The sequence below is a fragment of the Amblyomma maculatum genome, chromosome 2, assembly GCF_055883805.1.
Source record: "Amblyomma maculatum isolate TAMU_Amacu chromosome 2, ASM5588380v1, whole genome shotgun sequence".
Lineage (NCBI taxonomy): Eukaryota > Metazoa > Arthropoda > Arachnida > Ixodida > Ixodidae > Amblyomma > Amblyomma maculatum.
Genome location: NC_139345.1, coordinates 72,035,698 through 72,052,125, shown reverse-complemented (window position 1 = coordinate 72,052,125; position 16,428 = coordinate 72,035,698). Strand labels below are relative to the sequence as shown.

The 16,428-nt window shown below is 42.4% G+C and overlaps 1 protein-coding gene across 2 annotated transcripts in view; it reads right to left on the bottom strand.

Annotated features, from left to right (window-relative positions):
- The window catches only part of Hyccin (PI4KA lipid kinase complex subunit hyccin), a 40,307-nt gene extending 30,921 nt beyond the window's left edge, over nucleotides 1-9,386 (bottom strand). Inside the window, exons 1-3 of one of the 2 annotated variants that reach the window (XM_084594423.1) lie at nucleotides 9,135-9,386; nucleotides 5,852-5,934; nucleotides 1,114-1,221 (exon numbers count right to left, since the gene is read on the bottom strand). In XM_084594423.1, coding sequence (XP_084450549.1) covers nucleotides 1,114-1,221; nucleotides 5,852-5,893 — 150 coding nt within the window. In that variant the 5' untranslated portion in view covers nucleotides 5,894-5,934; nucleotides 9,135-9,386. Of the gene's footprint in view, nucleotides 1-1,113; nucleotides 1,222-5,851; nucleotides 5,935-8,885; nucleotides 9,026-9,134 lie in introns of those variants that run through there. The other variant, XM_084594424.1, reaches the window with a different exon arrangement.
- Nucleotides 9,387-16,428: the final 7,042 nt, after the last annotated feature.

Below are 16,428 nucleotides of genomic sequence, written 5' to 3'. Positions count from 1 at the left end.
ATTGTTTTCGCTCACCAGACGTTGCGCACAGACACCACACGGCACAAAAGTGTTTTTGCACTCAGCCCCCATTAAAGTGCAGCCACTGCGGCCAGGAATTCATCCCATCGCTTTGGGCTCGGTGGCTAAATGCTAAATTAAGGCGAAATAGCTCCAGCCGAAGGAAAGACGAGGGAAGGAGAGACACAGCACCCCTTTACTACTCTCGTCTCTTCTCCATCGTCGTCGCTTTGGCGCACTCTTTTGCTTTACTTGCTTCAAACCAACTTGTTCATCAGTTTGCGTCGCTGAAATGCAGTTGCCACTGAGCCACCACTGCAAAATGTGGGCACATGCGAAGGAATGCGAAGTTGGCTTAGTGGTTAAGGTGTTCAACTGCCGACCATGAGGATACCCAATCCGGGCTGTGATGGCCACGTTTCAATAGAGGTGAAATGGCGCCGGTGTGGATGCCAGTGCTTGTTGAAGAACCTCAGGAAACCTTCCCCTACAGCAATCCTCATAGCCGATGTCACTCTGAGATTTAAAACACCATATCATATACCATAATACCCTATGGTTTTTAGGCTGGCGCAAATTGTAAAAGAAAATTTACTGAACAGACCTCAGCACAATGCGTTGGAACACCTCTCCTTCCCAACAATAAGTGGCACAACTATATTTACTGATGAAGCAGGACCATATTTACTTTGCTTTTCATTTTTAAGATCCCTTACCTCTGATAGGCTACACAATGAAAAGAATAAAACAAAGCCCATAGGCGATCTAGTGTGGGCACTGGAAAGTGCATCCCAAATATGAGGACTTTTCACTTATTCACTCAAATCACACAAATACATACGCACGCAAATATAGGGAGACACACAAACACATTCCTACACCCTACCACAGATCGTTTCTTTTTTTCTGGTAGAGGGAGGGGGTAAACGAGGACTATACTGCTAATGTAGTAACTGCAGATCATTTCTGCGTGTGAGAAATGAGTGGTGGTGGTGGTAATAATAAAAGCTGAGGATTACATACGGAAGGACAAAATGAATAAGCTAGGGGGGCTTTCTAGGTATTCATTAGGGAACACAAAATCTTGGTAGGTGGGAGAGTTACGATACTTACATCCCGGTGGAATTCCTTCTCTTCCAGCACCAGGATAACAGCCTCAATCAGCTCATTGTTATCACGTATTGTGTTGGCAAAAGAGTGGACTTCGGCGTCTGTCACTGCCTGCAGGGTTCAGAAATGAATGACAAGGCAGAAGGTAACATTCCAGGTTGTTCTAAAAAAAAAAAAAAAAAAAGATCCATTCACATTCCACAACCAGAATTTATACCATGCTTCCTGAAAGTTACACCTGGTGCGTATAAAAGGCTGGCTCTATAAGACTCGAAAGATTTAAGATTTTAATGTCAGCTTTTAAGCTCCTGATGTAAGACAAAAAAACCATGACCCCTTAAAAAATAACTTAGTTATCTATATGCATTTCCAATTTGAGTCTAAAACAAATTTTCTCAGGCCATTTATACATGCCTACTTGGTACAGGTACAGGAAACAAGAAATTGAGTGCAAATTGTGAAAGCAGTCCTTTAAATAGACAAAATGTTTTGTGAATGTGAGCAAGCAAACAGATAAAAAAATGCCAGAAATGATGAAAAAAAACGTTGTTAGAGAACAATGAAAATTCAAGGGACCAATCAGCATTGATAAAAGAAAGCACAGACTGGCTATTCAAATAAAACAGTTTAATATTGCAATTCTGAAGTAAAATGAAAGGCTGCTTCTGCAGTCTGGTTTTATATGAATAAAAAGATGTTGCTGACATATCTGCCAACCTTTCATAACTGGGTAGCTATGAAAAAAAAAATAAAAATAATTCATAGTTTGTTCTCATGCTAGGTACAAAGTTTAGGCAGATGTGGTTTGAAACAGGTACTTGTAGCAGCAGCTTATTATTTTTATGTAAGAATAAGTAATGGTATTGCAATTATTTGCAATACCAATTATTGCAAGATTTTAGCACATGATATTGCCACGAATCATTCTAATCTTTGTTTGTTCTTTTAAGACAGCCGCTGGCATGCGGCCTTATCAGTGTGAATCTAGTGCACGGATCGATTCTGTATTGTTTGTTTATTCATGCCTGTTGTCCAGAGACGCTGTATCATTTTCTTTGTCGTGCAATATGCGTCAAGCTGTATCTCGAAGATTTCAGCCAGTCTCGTGCGTTTCTACAATGTTCCAGGTTATGCTAGTCACCGGTTGCGGCTTTATCTAGGCGTTTCTTCGTCGCCTATAAACTGAGCATTGACACGCGCGACAGGCATTCTTAGTTCGAAAACCGACGAGCATGTTTGTTATCGCCGCCGCGCCGATTCTCTTAGTTCTTTTACGGGCACAAGTCAGCCCAATAAAGAGTTTCATTCAAGTGCAACGCCAGTGTCTTCATTTGTGGGCACTGGGCTAGTCACCACCACGTGACAATATACACTGAACATATGACAAGCACAACTGATCGATTATAGTCTTAAGAGATTTGTTGACAAAGATGAGTTACGGGTGATTCTATAAGGACAAGAGTTGTATGATATGCTACGTTTAATGCTTATTTATTGTAAGCATGAATGAGCTATAATAAAGGGCAACGAGGTTTTGAGGGGAAACATATTATACAGTCAATAAACTCAGGCTGTATTTTGCTAGTTCCACTGAAGTCTGCTGCTTACAACGCCCTACTCAAAAGCTAAATGCATCTTCAAACGGTCCAGCTGGACAGTGGAAAAAACAGGCAGGAGGAGCGCGAACAGGAAAACACAAGACACGATATAAGGAAGCTACAGGACAAGCCCTGACTCAAAACTCAGCCTCAGCTTTTACTCCAAGGCCTAATAAAAACAAATGAGACGAAAACAACGCTTTTGCGTGAAACACCCCTGAGTTCATCTGCTGTATAAAAAGTCACTCAAAAAAGAAATCTCTTTGCTTGAAAGAGCAAGAGAAGCCTTGCTGATGCTTCGTTTTCGTCACATTTGTTTTTGTCTGGGCCTTGGAGTAAAAGCTGAGGCTGAGTTGTGAGTCAATGCTTGTCCTGTAGTTTCCTTATATCTTGTCTTGTGTCTTCATGTTCGCGCTGTTTTTATTGACAATGGATGTTTACCAACTCGTCCAACAAAGTATCTTGGTAGGACAGGAGGAGACAGCCGGGTGTGAGTAATAGAGAGCCAAATTTCATTCGAATCCTTGTTGTTAGACTAGATGGGAAGGTGCCTGCGCGGGGAGTAGCCAGTAAGCTAAGCCCGGGCGTTGAAGGAGTGTAAGGAGTGTGTTTACCAGCAGTGTAAGAGGTCACAGCTGGTGGACACCCCGCATGAGGCTTGAACAGCTGGAGTTCCCCACAAACAATGTTCCAGATCACTTATAAAAGATCCGTGAAACTTTCAATGCCAGCTATAGTGTGGATACTGGCCAGCTGCCCAAATTTCAGCATAATGCAATTAGTCTTCAACATATCAAATTTGCAGACGTGCTAGATGACATGCGAGATGGCTTTCAGGTCATCCTTTGTGCTCAGAAAGTCACATAAGCCATCTGCAGTACCTTTTAGAAGTTGTTCTGCCTTACCTTCCATGGACATCTGAATGTTGTTCTACACTTCAGCACCTCCTCTATATAGTTTGTACAGATTTCTCCTGGTAGCTAAACCCAGTGTGCAAGGGTGTGCATAGTTAAGAAAGTCATTTTTATTAACAAAGCAAACCTTTTATTAAATCTACGAATAAGCCCAAAGTGATAATTTTTTCCCATTTTTTAAAATCTACGCTGAGTAGAGCCAGTTCGGCTGAATCTCCCTTCAGGCAGCTACACAGTTCCTTAGCACATAACTGCTTTGTAGCAGAAAGCTATCTAATTGTGAAAGCAGCATTTTTTTCTGCCACTTCAGTCAAAGGTAAAATGAAGATTGGGCGATAGTTTCCAACCTTAATTTCGATTCTGTTGCTGAACCTAGGCACAGCTTTAGGCCTATTAAGCAAAACAGGAAAACGCTTGTCATGAACGTATCACTCACCGTGAGTGTTAGTCCCTCACATAAATACAGTGAGAATTTTTTCAAAGTTGACATAAAAATGCCACTCTGCCCAAGTGACACATTGCTTTTGAAAGGTAGTATTAGTCAATTTCTTCAGATGCGAAAGGTTGCTGGAGAACTGAACATTATTTACGTTGTCTCCGAGGCAAAGTGACACTCTATTTGAAGGGCACAGAAATGACAGTGGTCTGTGTCTACTCTTTGCTCACTGTCATGGCCTAGTTTTAGGACACACGTCCCCTTCATTTAAACAAAGCCCCTTGGGAAGGCGCAGCCTAAGTAACGAGAAGTCAAGTCACAGTTGTACTCTTTTCTTCTTTTCTGCAACATAGAAAGCCTCTATTTCGCGGTGATGTAGTTTCATGCATTCCATGCCAGTCACCACCACCAGCTCACATGGAGTTTCTTGCAATTACCCCAGCAGAATCATTCTTAGACACTGCGCTATCTCTGGTGCTGCAGTGATTTAACAGGGGAGTCTCAGCATAGTTGGTTCATCAGAGTCACCTTTACAAAATGAATGGCTGTATATTTATTGTTACACTTCAGACCTTTATCATCACTGTATAATATTGTGATATTTGTTCATTCCATACATTTGAAGAAACATCATTTTTTAAAGGATTTATAAATATTGTTGCGAAGATGATCGGCAGTGGCGCGAGAGGAGCCCTCGCGCTAGGCCAGAATTAAATCATTGTTGGTTTGGTTGGTTTGTGGGGTTTAACGTCCCAAAGCAACTTAGGCTATGAGAGACGCCGTAGTGGAGGACTCCGGAAATTTAGACCACCTGGGGTTCTTTAACGTGCACTGGCATCGCACAGCACACGGGCGCCTTGCTTTTCGCCTCCATCGAAAAGCGGCCGCAAAGGCCGGGATTCGATCCCGCGACCTTAGGAACAGTAGTTGAGCGCTGTAACCACTGCGCCACCCCGGCGGGGAATTAAATCATTGTTCATCTTATCACCATGTTGTACCGTTTCTTTGCTTGTCACCACGTAACAATATGTACTATCGGGGACAAAAGTCTGTGGACCATGCAAGCTGAAACTAAAGCACATCACTTTCGTATCGGCCTGTAGTCTTGGACCATATTTGTTAATGTGAAAGCTTAAGTTCAGTTATTTCATGTGTGCTAGAGGAATAAAATGATAATTTGTTAACATTGCGCTTCTATCCAACATCGCCAGACATGTGGTCCAGAGACTTTCGTCCCCGAGAGTACATTACAGTACAGAAATACTCCTCAGCAGTGAGCACCAGCAATAACTAGTGCATTTTCAAACAATTACTGACAATTTGCTGCTTTATTAATTTGTTCTGCCACTTCATTTAACCTCCTTTTTTATTACTGCTTATACGAGGTACAACTTCAAACTATGAATTTGGAACCTCTTCTTTTATAGCCCTGTTTTCAGTACAGAAATACTCCTCAGCAGTGAGCACCAGCAATAACTAGTGCATTTTCATACCATTACTGACAATTTGCTGCTTTGTTAATCTATTCTGCCACTTCATTTAACCTCCTTTTTTATTACTGCTTATACGAGGTACCACTTCAAACTATGAATTTGGAACCTCTTCTTTTATAGCCCTGTTTTCAGTGACAATATGTCTTGTATTAAAATGAATGCACCAAGTAAAAAGGCTGTGTTTCAGATTCCTGCTACTTGATTAAAATACACTTCAGCTGTTATACTAAGGTCTTCACTATACATCACGTCCCTTTGTAGAAGGTGTAGACTGTAGACAATAACTGAGTAGATACACACCTTACAATCGAGAAGGAAATCTCGCACAATGGAGTCCGCCATGAGGTACACATCCTCTTGGGCTAGTGTCTAATAGAACCCTTCTGCAAGGAAAATAAAACATCATAAGCATAAAAATAAATATCAAATATTTTACTTTCTTCAAATCTAGAATGCTGTTCGCCATTTGATGCCCAAAATTTTACCTTTTTTTTTTTTGAGACAGCTGTAAACTTAGGCAATAATTCACAGTGCATAAAGAAACAAATATATCATAGAAAAATAATATTAGCTTTGCTCCCAACACCCCAGAACAAAGTTTAATCGGAGGAGCTCCTCTTTGTTTGCCTTAACGGCATGGCCACAAGCTATTGCTATGCTATGAGATGAGAGATTCAGCTCCTTTGATCTTTTCTCAAGTGACTGATATAACATATTTGTAATATTCTGTCCTAAGATAGATGGCAACAAAAATATTGAAGTTGGTATAGTTTTTTGAAGAAAGAATTTTTCAGGTGAAGAGCATTTGAGTAACACTGGGGATTAAAGAGTTAACGTGTGAAGCGTGATTTTACATTTATGAACAAGGTTACCGTATCTGACTAAAATGAATAATTATGCTGAGCCATTTCAGAATAGATTTTTTTTTTTGGGGGGGGGGGGGGGGGGGGTACTCTTGACATTACCTGGCCCACAGTATATCAAAAGAAGCCAAATACTGAAAACAAAACAGTTCCTGATGTACAGCAGCAGAAGTAACAGCCAGATTCTGCCCAGTAAGAATGCCAAAAATACGTCTGTTGCTCAGCCAGTTCCAAAATATGAAATTCAAAAAAAGCCTTTTGCCAGTTTGTGACATGCATACCACCTGTCTGGCAAAAAAAAAAAAAAAAAAAAAAAAAAAAAAAAAAAAAAAAAAAAAACTAATAAAATGGGCAATATGATATTAGGCACACACTACTGACACAAATCAAAACACTTTTGCTGTCTTCTTACAAGATGGCTGTATCCAGAGTTTCTCTAATTTAGGTATACCTTTAATTGATTTACACCTACTGTCTCTGTGAAAACACTTCTACACCAGCAAGAAGAAAAATTTCATCCCAAACAATAAGGGTAAACATAGCTCTTGAATGCCTGTCCTATAAACAGGGTATACACATTTCACAATTAAGGCATAAAAGACTATCAAATCAGATTATTTCTTCCTTGCTCTCAAAACCAGCAGCAAGCTACCAATAGAATATGCATGCACTGCAATGCATTTTCCAACATTTCATGAGTAATCCAGCCATAATTGTGCACACATAAAAGGTATCCTAATATGGCTCCTAATAGCAATTATCTGAACATTTTATGGCAATTTCGTCTTATAGAACACTCAAATGTATGCTGGAATATTGCAGAAAAATTAGGTGGTCTTGAGGAATATAATACAATAAAAGCACGCTGCAAGTGAATTACATCACGACTGTGAGGTGGACACATAACATAAGGCCATACGTAATTCAGCAGTAATAACGTTCATCAAGTTGACTTCGTCAATAGCATCTCACAACAGGTCCGAGTAATATTACAGTGCACCGCACATGGTCCGAGCCTGAATAACGCAAGGCAATATTGCAGATAAGGGACATGTGTGCCATAAATGATGGTCGCTGTACTGCTACATTAACGATGCCCACTCTTCGTTTATTCAGGTTGCCACCTCTATCTTCATACTTTCCACACAGCAGCCCTTGGAAGCACAATAAAGAACATATATCATGAAGGCAGCTATGTCAATAAGGCCAGTAACATAGAGGAGCTTTGCCAGAAAGAAACGCCTGCTCTAAATTTCCTTTTTCACCACCTCAGCAATACAAAAGTACACAAAGGCATGCCTTAACCACTGAAAGTTAATGAAGAAACTATTTACAGCATCATGAGCTGGAGACTATACAGGGGAAGCCACCGAAAAAATCTAATTATAGTAATTAGCTGTATAGTCATCAAAGAGAATGCAATCAAAACTTCCTCTCCAACTCTCTCCCAATCAAAATGTTCCCTCTTATCCAGGCAAGCATTCAGAAAATTTCAACACTACAGCTGTACTCGCAAGACATTACTGGCTCAGTCAGTCAAACAAGCTCTAGAAGAATGACAGGCTGTCCCAGCAGCTGCTGCAGCTGTGCAAATAAGCGCCCAGTGTCGGATTCTGCAACTGAAGTTTACAAGGCCGTGAGAGATCCCACTACTGGGTACAGCTAGGCAGAAACAGACACGTTTTCGAAGTTACTTTCCTAGTGCTTAGTATATAATTGGCAATTTCGAAAACGTACGGTCCCTGGCGCAAGCTCGTGCGCGCATGAATGAACAATTAATGCCTGCGATGAGCCATTCATTATCACAACGTTCAGTGACTGTTCAAGCAAGCAAGCCGCACGTCATGACCAGAAGAAGACCGTCATACGATAAAGCTATCAAGCCAAGACTCATGTACTTAATTAAAAAAAAAAAAAAAGGCAGCAATTGCGTGACGTGCATACATATTTCAAGAAAACGGCCTTGTATTTATTGCTCCGCGAGGCGCTTTTGGAAGATCCAAAACACACGCGTCATTCAGCGATGAGCACACTTATAGATTATCGATCGTTTAAATGTAATTAGCGTAAAGTCTCGATGCCACAAGCACGTGACCTTCGGACAGAACGCCCCACCCTCGAAAGCCGGGGTTGGTCACGACCTGGGGCTTTCTTTTCTTTTTTTTTTTTTTTTTTTTTATGCGCGGAGCGTGTTTCTTCCTTGACCACTACTCTTCGGCTATTTCCTTCACGCACGAACACCCTCCGTCAGTACAGGCCGATTCTCGCTTTCGTGCCGATAAGAAGAAACCGTGCTTCGACCAAAAGTAGCTTGTCGGACGAGGAAATAAAAATCCTGTGACCAGGTGAAACTTGTGCCACTAGGTAACCAACAGGTGGTACATTAAAGGCCACAAATTATGTTATCGCACTCGGTTAAATACACTGAGTGCGTCCGGAAGCACGAACAGCTGTACATTAAAAGTCCTTACATCGCTTCTCGAGGCAGCGGAGTGCGATATGACAGGTGCCTCCAGCACCGGATCACGCGATGCTGGGCGACAGCGCTGAAAGAGTAACCCCCCACTACACCACACCGGAAAACGGAAAACCAATACCTCGGCCACTGCCTTGATCAACACGAAAGTCGATCGCAGCAACCTGAACCGCGCAAATCTCCGAAACTTCGGCGCGCTAATCAAGTCAGATGAATGTGCAGGATTAGTTTCATTTCCACTCACCCGTGGATGCAGGGGGCCAGCGTCGCTGGAAGGCCTAGTATTGCGATGGACTTTGTCTGAGCGGCGCGTTACTTGATATCAGGTTGCTGCAGTAGGTAGCACACGCATCGAGATGTTGGCCTCGCAGATTTTGGTCTCGGTCACGATAAGGCTACAAAGCCAGTGAGCGCGTAAGCAACGATCCCGAGCGCAAAGCGAGAGAGCGTCGCCAACAGGGAGGGTAGGCCATCGGCGCGTCGCTGGCCCCTGGCTCCACCTGGCTTTCGTATCGGCAGTAATCGACCGACATGAAAGAGGGCGCAAGTCGATAAAGTTGTTTCGGTTTTCGTTTCGCAAATTTCAGCATTCACCAAAGGCCGTTGACGAAGCTATCGATAGGCTAGCTAGTGCTGTCACTGCTATCACAATGAGATTTAAGGAAGGACAATACACCAGATTTCTCTTCAAGCATACTTAGTTTTTTCAAGACCTCGAGAACCCTTCGTTTATCTACGAATTCGCTCGCTATGAATCGGTAATGGTGCGGCTTTTTCAGTGTAATTTTGTCGATTATATTGTGACATATATGCCCTGCACCGCTGGACGTTGAAGAAGACAACGATCAGCAACAGTGACACAGAAAAAGACAAAGTGGTCGCAACGGTTGATGCTAGTCGACACTGCTTCGACCAAACCGTGCTTCGACCTAAGTAGCTTGTCGGACGAGGAAATATAAATCCAGTGACCAGGGAACTCTACGAGCTTTCGTTCCTTGACCATCGTAGGGCACCGCTACGAGCAGAAGGCGTGAATCGGCTAAGTATTGGGCGGCTAGTCCTCTTTTTCTGTTTCCCCCTGCGCATTTGTGCCTTTCACCGTGTTGATAACGCTCGCGGAGAGATTGTAACTGTAAAGTGATGTCTACGCAGTCTCCCGGCCAGGGGCGCTTCCCCTGGTCGGCTTTCATTACTCCTCACGATCTACCTCTGGAAACGTTCCAACGATCTGGCGTTCCAAACATTCCTGTGGCGCTGGTGCCCAAGGATGGCGGATTTATTAAAATGAATAACCCTGGGACTGTTCGAGCTGCTCTCCAGGCAGCCTCTACCCTGTATGACTCGATCACAGAAGTGAGGCAGTTTGGGCGTGGCGGGATACTGTGCCGATCTCCAGACCTCAATTGCGTGAAGGATCTGCTTAAATGCAATTCATTTGGATCGCTTCAGGTGAACAGCTTTATCCCAACTCATCTTGCATGCACAAAAGGATTAGTCCGAGGAGTAGACTCTTCTTTAACTCCAGCTGAGACCCTCGACCTTCTTTCGGCGGCTGGTGTGGTAGCGGTGTATCGTTGCAGCCGGGAGGTTAATAATACGCGGGTACCAACAGAGTCGGTGATTGCCACATTTGCGGGAACTTCATGCCCGTCAGAGATAAAAGCATGGCCATTGATCTTCCGTGTGGATCCTCTTGAATCTAAGCCACTGCAGTGCACTAATTGCTGGCGATATGGTCACAGTGCACGTGGTTGTAAGTCCTCCGTGCGGTGTTCCAAATGTGGCGATGGTCATCATTCGTCATCCTGTTCACAACAACACGACAAATGCTGCCTTTGCGGTGGAGCCCACGCTGCAAACTCCTTGGAGTGTCCATCTCGAAAACAGGAGCTGCAAATTCTAGAGGTAATAGATAGAAAACGCTGTTCGCGTCGTGACGCTGTAACAGAAGTTAATAAGGAACGATTAAACGGTTATGCAGGTGTGTCAACCCGATCAGGTGTGCCTCTGGATGCATCAATCTCAAAGGCGATAATGACTGCAGTGGAAGCATCAATGACTAAAATGGTCGACCGAATAGTTGCTACTGTCACAGAGTGTTTTTCTAACGTTCTGGCAGTTCAGCTAATGCAAGCCCTGCAATCAGGAACAGCCCCTTTCATACCAAATATTCCCTCTGAAAGCTCTCAACTGCTTGAAAGCACTACTGTTGCTTCGCCTAAGGGGGCTGCTCCCCCAGATGACGATGAAAACATTATTGACGGAGAGATGGTAGAATCAGATGTAAGAATTCTAAAACGGTGTGGGTCTCCCATGTCCAATCATTCTTCTCCGCGGTCCCAACCAAAATCAAAGAAACATCAGCATACATTAAAGCCAAAGGATAATATTTTGGGGCAGGCAGTTGCGGCTGCCAAGATTTCACAATCATAGGGGCACTAAAAGTTATCCAGTGGAACTGTCGCTCAATTCTAACAGCTTCAACAGATTTAGTTTACATTTCTTCTCAATATAATCCACACATAATTATTTTGCAAGAAACTTGGCTAACAGCCGAAAAGCATTTCTATTTACAAAATTATCATTCATTCCGACAAGATCGCCAATCAAAAGGAGGAGGTTTAATTATATTTGTCTGTACAAAATTCTGTCACAGGGCTAAGATTTCTTTCCGGTTATCTTCTATTGATTGTGAGTTATTGGCCCTAGACTTTGAAATTCCAGGGCACTGTCTGTTTTCCTTAGTGAATGCTTATTTCCCTAGCGGTGTACAAGATACAAAACCTCTAGATCTGCTATTAGTTAATTGTCGAAACTCAGTTCTTCTGGCTGGTGATTTTAATTCGCATCATGTGTCATGGGGCTACAAGACAGATAGTTGTGGCAAGCGTCTTTGGGATTGGATAACAAATAATAACTTTTCCTGTACAAATTCGGGTTTGGCCACTTTTATAAGAAAACACAGTCAATCTGTGTTAGATTTAACTTTTACCTCTCCCAGTCTCTTCGTTAATAATTGGTCGACACTTGATTGTGGCACCTCTAGTGACCACATACCAATTGCGTTTGAGGTTAATCACCCTGTAACTCCAGCGACTTCTCAGTTGAAGTCATTTATCAACTATAATAACTTTCAGTCAACGTTACGCTCTAATCTTGAGTCATTGACTAACACAGATGAAGAACAAAAATCAAAACACTTATGCTCGGTGATTGAGGATTGCCGTAAGAAGTCTGAGATCTTGGTACGGAGTTCAAAGGGGAATACTTCAGCTGTTTGGTGGAATGCTGATTGTTCCCGAGATTACAGACGTAGAAAGGCGGCATGGAAAAAGCTTCTCCACAACCAGTGCCCGAAAAACTGGCAGGATTACAAGTTCATTGCAGCTACTTTTAAACGTACAGTTGCAAAATCGAAGGACGAGTATGATGCTAAGCATTTTGATTTCCTCTCTAAATCTGGCAATCGAACTGCTCTTTTTGGTTTTTTACGCTCGCGGAAAAAGATTCCGTAAGCACAAAGTCTACATTCCTTTATTTTGACTCCACTTGAAGCAATAGACACAATTGAAACAATTGCCAAAGGACTGGAGAAGCGTTTCTCGTCTGCACTTCCTTCGGGCTCGATATCTGTAATGCCAATGGAACCAGTTAATTATGATCCTCAAATTTACGTTTCTGAGCTTTCTCCTATAGTTATGAGATTACTAGCCGCTGCTCCCGGTCCTGATAAAGTAACTTCAAAAATGTTAAAAATTCTTTTTGACGAGTCACCTCAGACGTTATTAGAGCTAGTAAATTATTCCATCAAACATGCTTGGATACACCCAGAATGGAAACTTGCCAAAATAATTCCTTTACTTAAGAATAAAGGCGGTGCCTTGTCCATTGATAATATTAGACCAATTGCATTAACATCAAACATTGTAAAATTAATTGAAAGAGTCATACTTATACGTGTTTCGGAATTCATGAATAAAGAAAATATCCTCAGCCCTTGCCAAATTGGTTTCCGTCAAAAGTGTTCCATTTGGAATGCGCATGCTGATCTCGAGAGTCGAGTTCTTTTAGCGCGGCGCCAAAAAATGCACGCTGCCTTGATAACGCTAGATATAGCCAAGGCCTATGATAGTGTTGAGCATAGCATTCTATTGCAAAAATTAAAATCTCTTCAGTTTCCACATTATTTAGTAGCCTGGATATCTGAATTCCTCCAAAACCGAGAGTTTTACTGTGCATTAAATGGCGTCCATTCTGGCAGATATAAGCAAGCCAGGGGAGTGCCGCAAGGAGCAGTCCTTTCACCAGTCCTTTTCAACATACTACTCAGCTCAATACCAGTTAATCATGACGTTCGCACTTACGTATATGCGGATGATATTGCGTTTTTTGCAACTGCATCGGATATTCAATCACTTTATCTCCACTTGCAAACGTACCTAAACTCTATTGAGAATTGGTTGTGTGGCTTGCGTCTCACGTTAAATGTCAACAAAAGCGCAGTCCTCGTATTTAATATAAAAGATTCTGTAAGTCTGTCTGTAATGTATCAGCAGCAAATAATAAAACAGGTTAAATTATTAAAGTATTTAGGGGTCACTTATGATGATAATCTTTCATGGCAGCCCCACATTAACCATATTGCTACGAAAGGGGCTCGGGCCTGGGCATGTTGCGCCGAATTAGTCGTCCCAGGTCTGGAATGCGGAGAGATGTCCTTTTAATGATTTATGTTATGTGTGTGCGTCCAATTTAGAGTTCGGTTCAGTCTTGTTTTCTGGACCAGCAACTTATAAAATTCGACCGCTTGTTCTGTTGGAGCGAGAAGCACTTCGGTTGTGTCTGTGACTTCCAAAATTTGTTGCCGACAATGTGCTCTACCTTGAAGCCCGGATTCCACCCTTGATATATAGATTACAAATTCTAACCGTTCAGACGTACTTAAGGATATATGAATCAGAGTTTCACCGATCTATGTCTATTTTTTGCTGTCAACCGACCTCCTTTTTCGGTGTCCATTGGTCTAAATTTCACATCCCGCAGGTTGTTATGGTCAAAAATTTGCTGGACCCTTTAAATGTTTCCCTTCCTAGTATTCTACCCATACAAACCATCGGTTCATCTATTAAAATTGTCTTTGACGACATATTCCCGAATAATGCTAAAAACTTATCATCCGTTATTCTAAACGGATTATTAGAAGATCATTTAAGAAGTCTTTCTGATAGTTTAGTTGTAGCTACTGACGCATCTCAAAGTAATGAAAAGGCGGGTGTGGGTATATATTGTCCACATTTAGACTGGTCTTTTTCTGTACGGCTTCCGGACTTCACCCCAATTTTTGAGGCGGAGTTTCTGGCGGTGGTACTCGCTTTACGGAAATTAGACTCCTCTTTTTCTAAAGTGGCAGTAATTTCCGACTCTCTATCCTTGTGTTCATCTCTCTCTTCGTCGGTGGATTCTGCAATAGTAAAAACCTTTATCTCCCTGATCCCTAGACATTTGAAAATTGTACATATGGTATGGGTCCCAGGCCACAGCAATGTGACTTTAAATGAATATGCTGACAATTTGGCAAAAGAGTCCCTTAATGGCCCCGTATTATCTATCCTTCCGGCGACCGCGTACATCACCGCAGCGAGGTTTCGAAGAAACGTCCTATTAAATATGAAAAATGGACATCTTTTAAGATCTGATGACTACCTGCATCTAAATTATTCTTGGAATAGAAAATTATGTCATTCACGGCAACTTGAGATTTCACTAACAAGGCTGCGATGCCGTATCCCACCTTTAAATTTCTATCTTTACAGGTCTGGTTTGGCACTGTCTCCCATCTGCGCATTTTGCGGTTGAACGAGAAACATTAGATCACTTTTTATTGTTTTGCCGCCGCTTTACTACGCCGAGAAAACAGTTGATGGAAAGGCCATTGCAACAGCTTGGCCTTAGTTTAAGCAGCCCGACATTGTTATCATTTGGCGCCACCATCCTTGGGTACAGTCACAGGTCTGTGTTTACCGCCATGCAAAATTTTTTACTGGACTCAAATCGTTTGCCTTGCTAAATATTTAAACATCACTTGTTCTACAATTGTAGTGTCAATCTCCCGTGAGTGTTACCACTTTTCATTTTATATTTCACTTATTTCCCGTTTTGTTTCCTTTGCTCTACCCCTCAAATCATTTTTTTTATGCAAGTATATTAAAAAAAAATTCTTTGCTACCCAATTCTTGGCCGATCCCCCTCTGTGGGTATGTGCCATAAGTTATTTGGACAACAACAACAACAACGACACTGCTGTGCAGTGTTTTGTGTGCTGTGTCATCCTGGACTAACCTTCGTGGACTAACCTTTCCACGTATCATCATGGTGGAGGTGCTGGGTAGGGAAGCGTCGAGGTCCGTAGTAGTGCCGACGGTCAGCGTTGTAATAAGAACGAGGGGTGGGGAAGGTACGTGAAGTGTGGCCGGCTCGACAGCAAATAAAACAAATTGGCCTGTCGTCTGAGGTGCGCCACTCTGCAGGAAATGCGACTAACGTAGTGACGTGGGAAACTTGATATGAAACCAGATCGAAATTTTTCCATAGAGCGGTACCTTTACTGAAGTCAAGCCGCAATGGAAACAGGACGTCAAGAGAAGCGGGTTGTTCAAACAGAAAAAAAAAAAAAAAAGAAGAAGAGGGGGGGGGGGGGGGGGGGGGGGTTATAGAAGGACAAAAACAGCACTTATAAAATCTGCACGTGAATCTAAAAGCACTTTCCACTATCTTCATCTAGAGGAGAGGAGGAAGAGAGCGGAACATGGCTTTCACAGGCATATATTCTATCCAATGTAACAGATGTGTATTTATAGTTGAGGATTCGACGAAGATGTGTATTTGTACGCGCGTGCGCGCGCGTACAAATAGAAATAAACATGCAGCACGGAAATATATGTTTGGTTTAGTTTGGTTTAGGAGGCGTCTCTCATAACCTGTGTCCCAAAGCGACACTGGTTATGAAAGACGCCGAAGTGGAGGGTTCCCGGAAATTTTGACCACCTGGGGTTCTTTAACGTGCACTGGCATCGTCAGAGAAGCGGCCGCCGAGGCCTGGATGTAAATAGATGTATATGGACTCAGGTAAAGATTGTGCAGTGTAAAGGGTGGAGAAAAGCCTGGATAAGATGTTACCACGGCCAGTTGCTCAGGATACTGACATTATTACAGGACCCAGACAGTAACTAATCATAGAAAAGTAAACGAGTTCAACGGCTGGCCTACCGCTTTAGAATTGCATACTAAGTATGACTGCATGATTATCAATTTTATTCATATATATATATATATATATATATATATATATAAAGGGGAAATGAGGGTGGTCGTTATAATACATGAAGGAAAGAAGCCAACAGTCGGCGAGGCCAAATTGGCCTCGCCGACTGTTGTTTCGCGACTCGCCGAAACATTGGGGATATTGTACTTTGTACAATTTATTATACAAAGTACAATCCCCAATGCTTTTCTTGGCCTCGCCGACTGTTGGCTTCTTT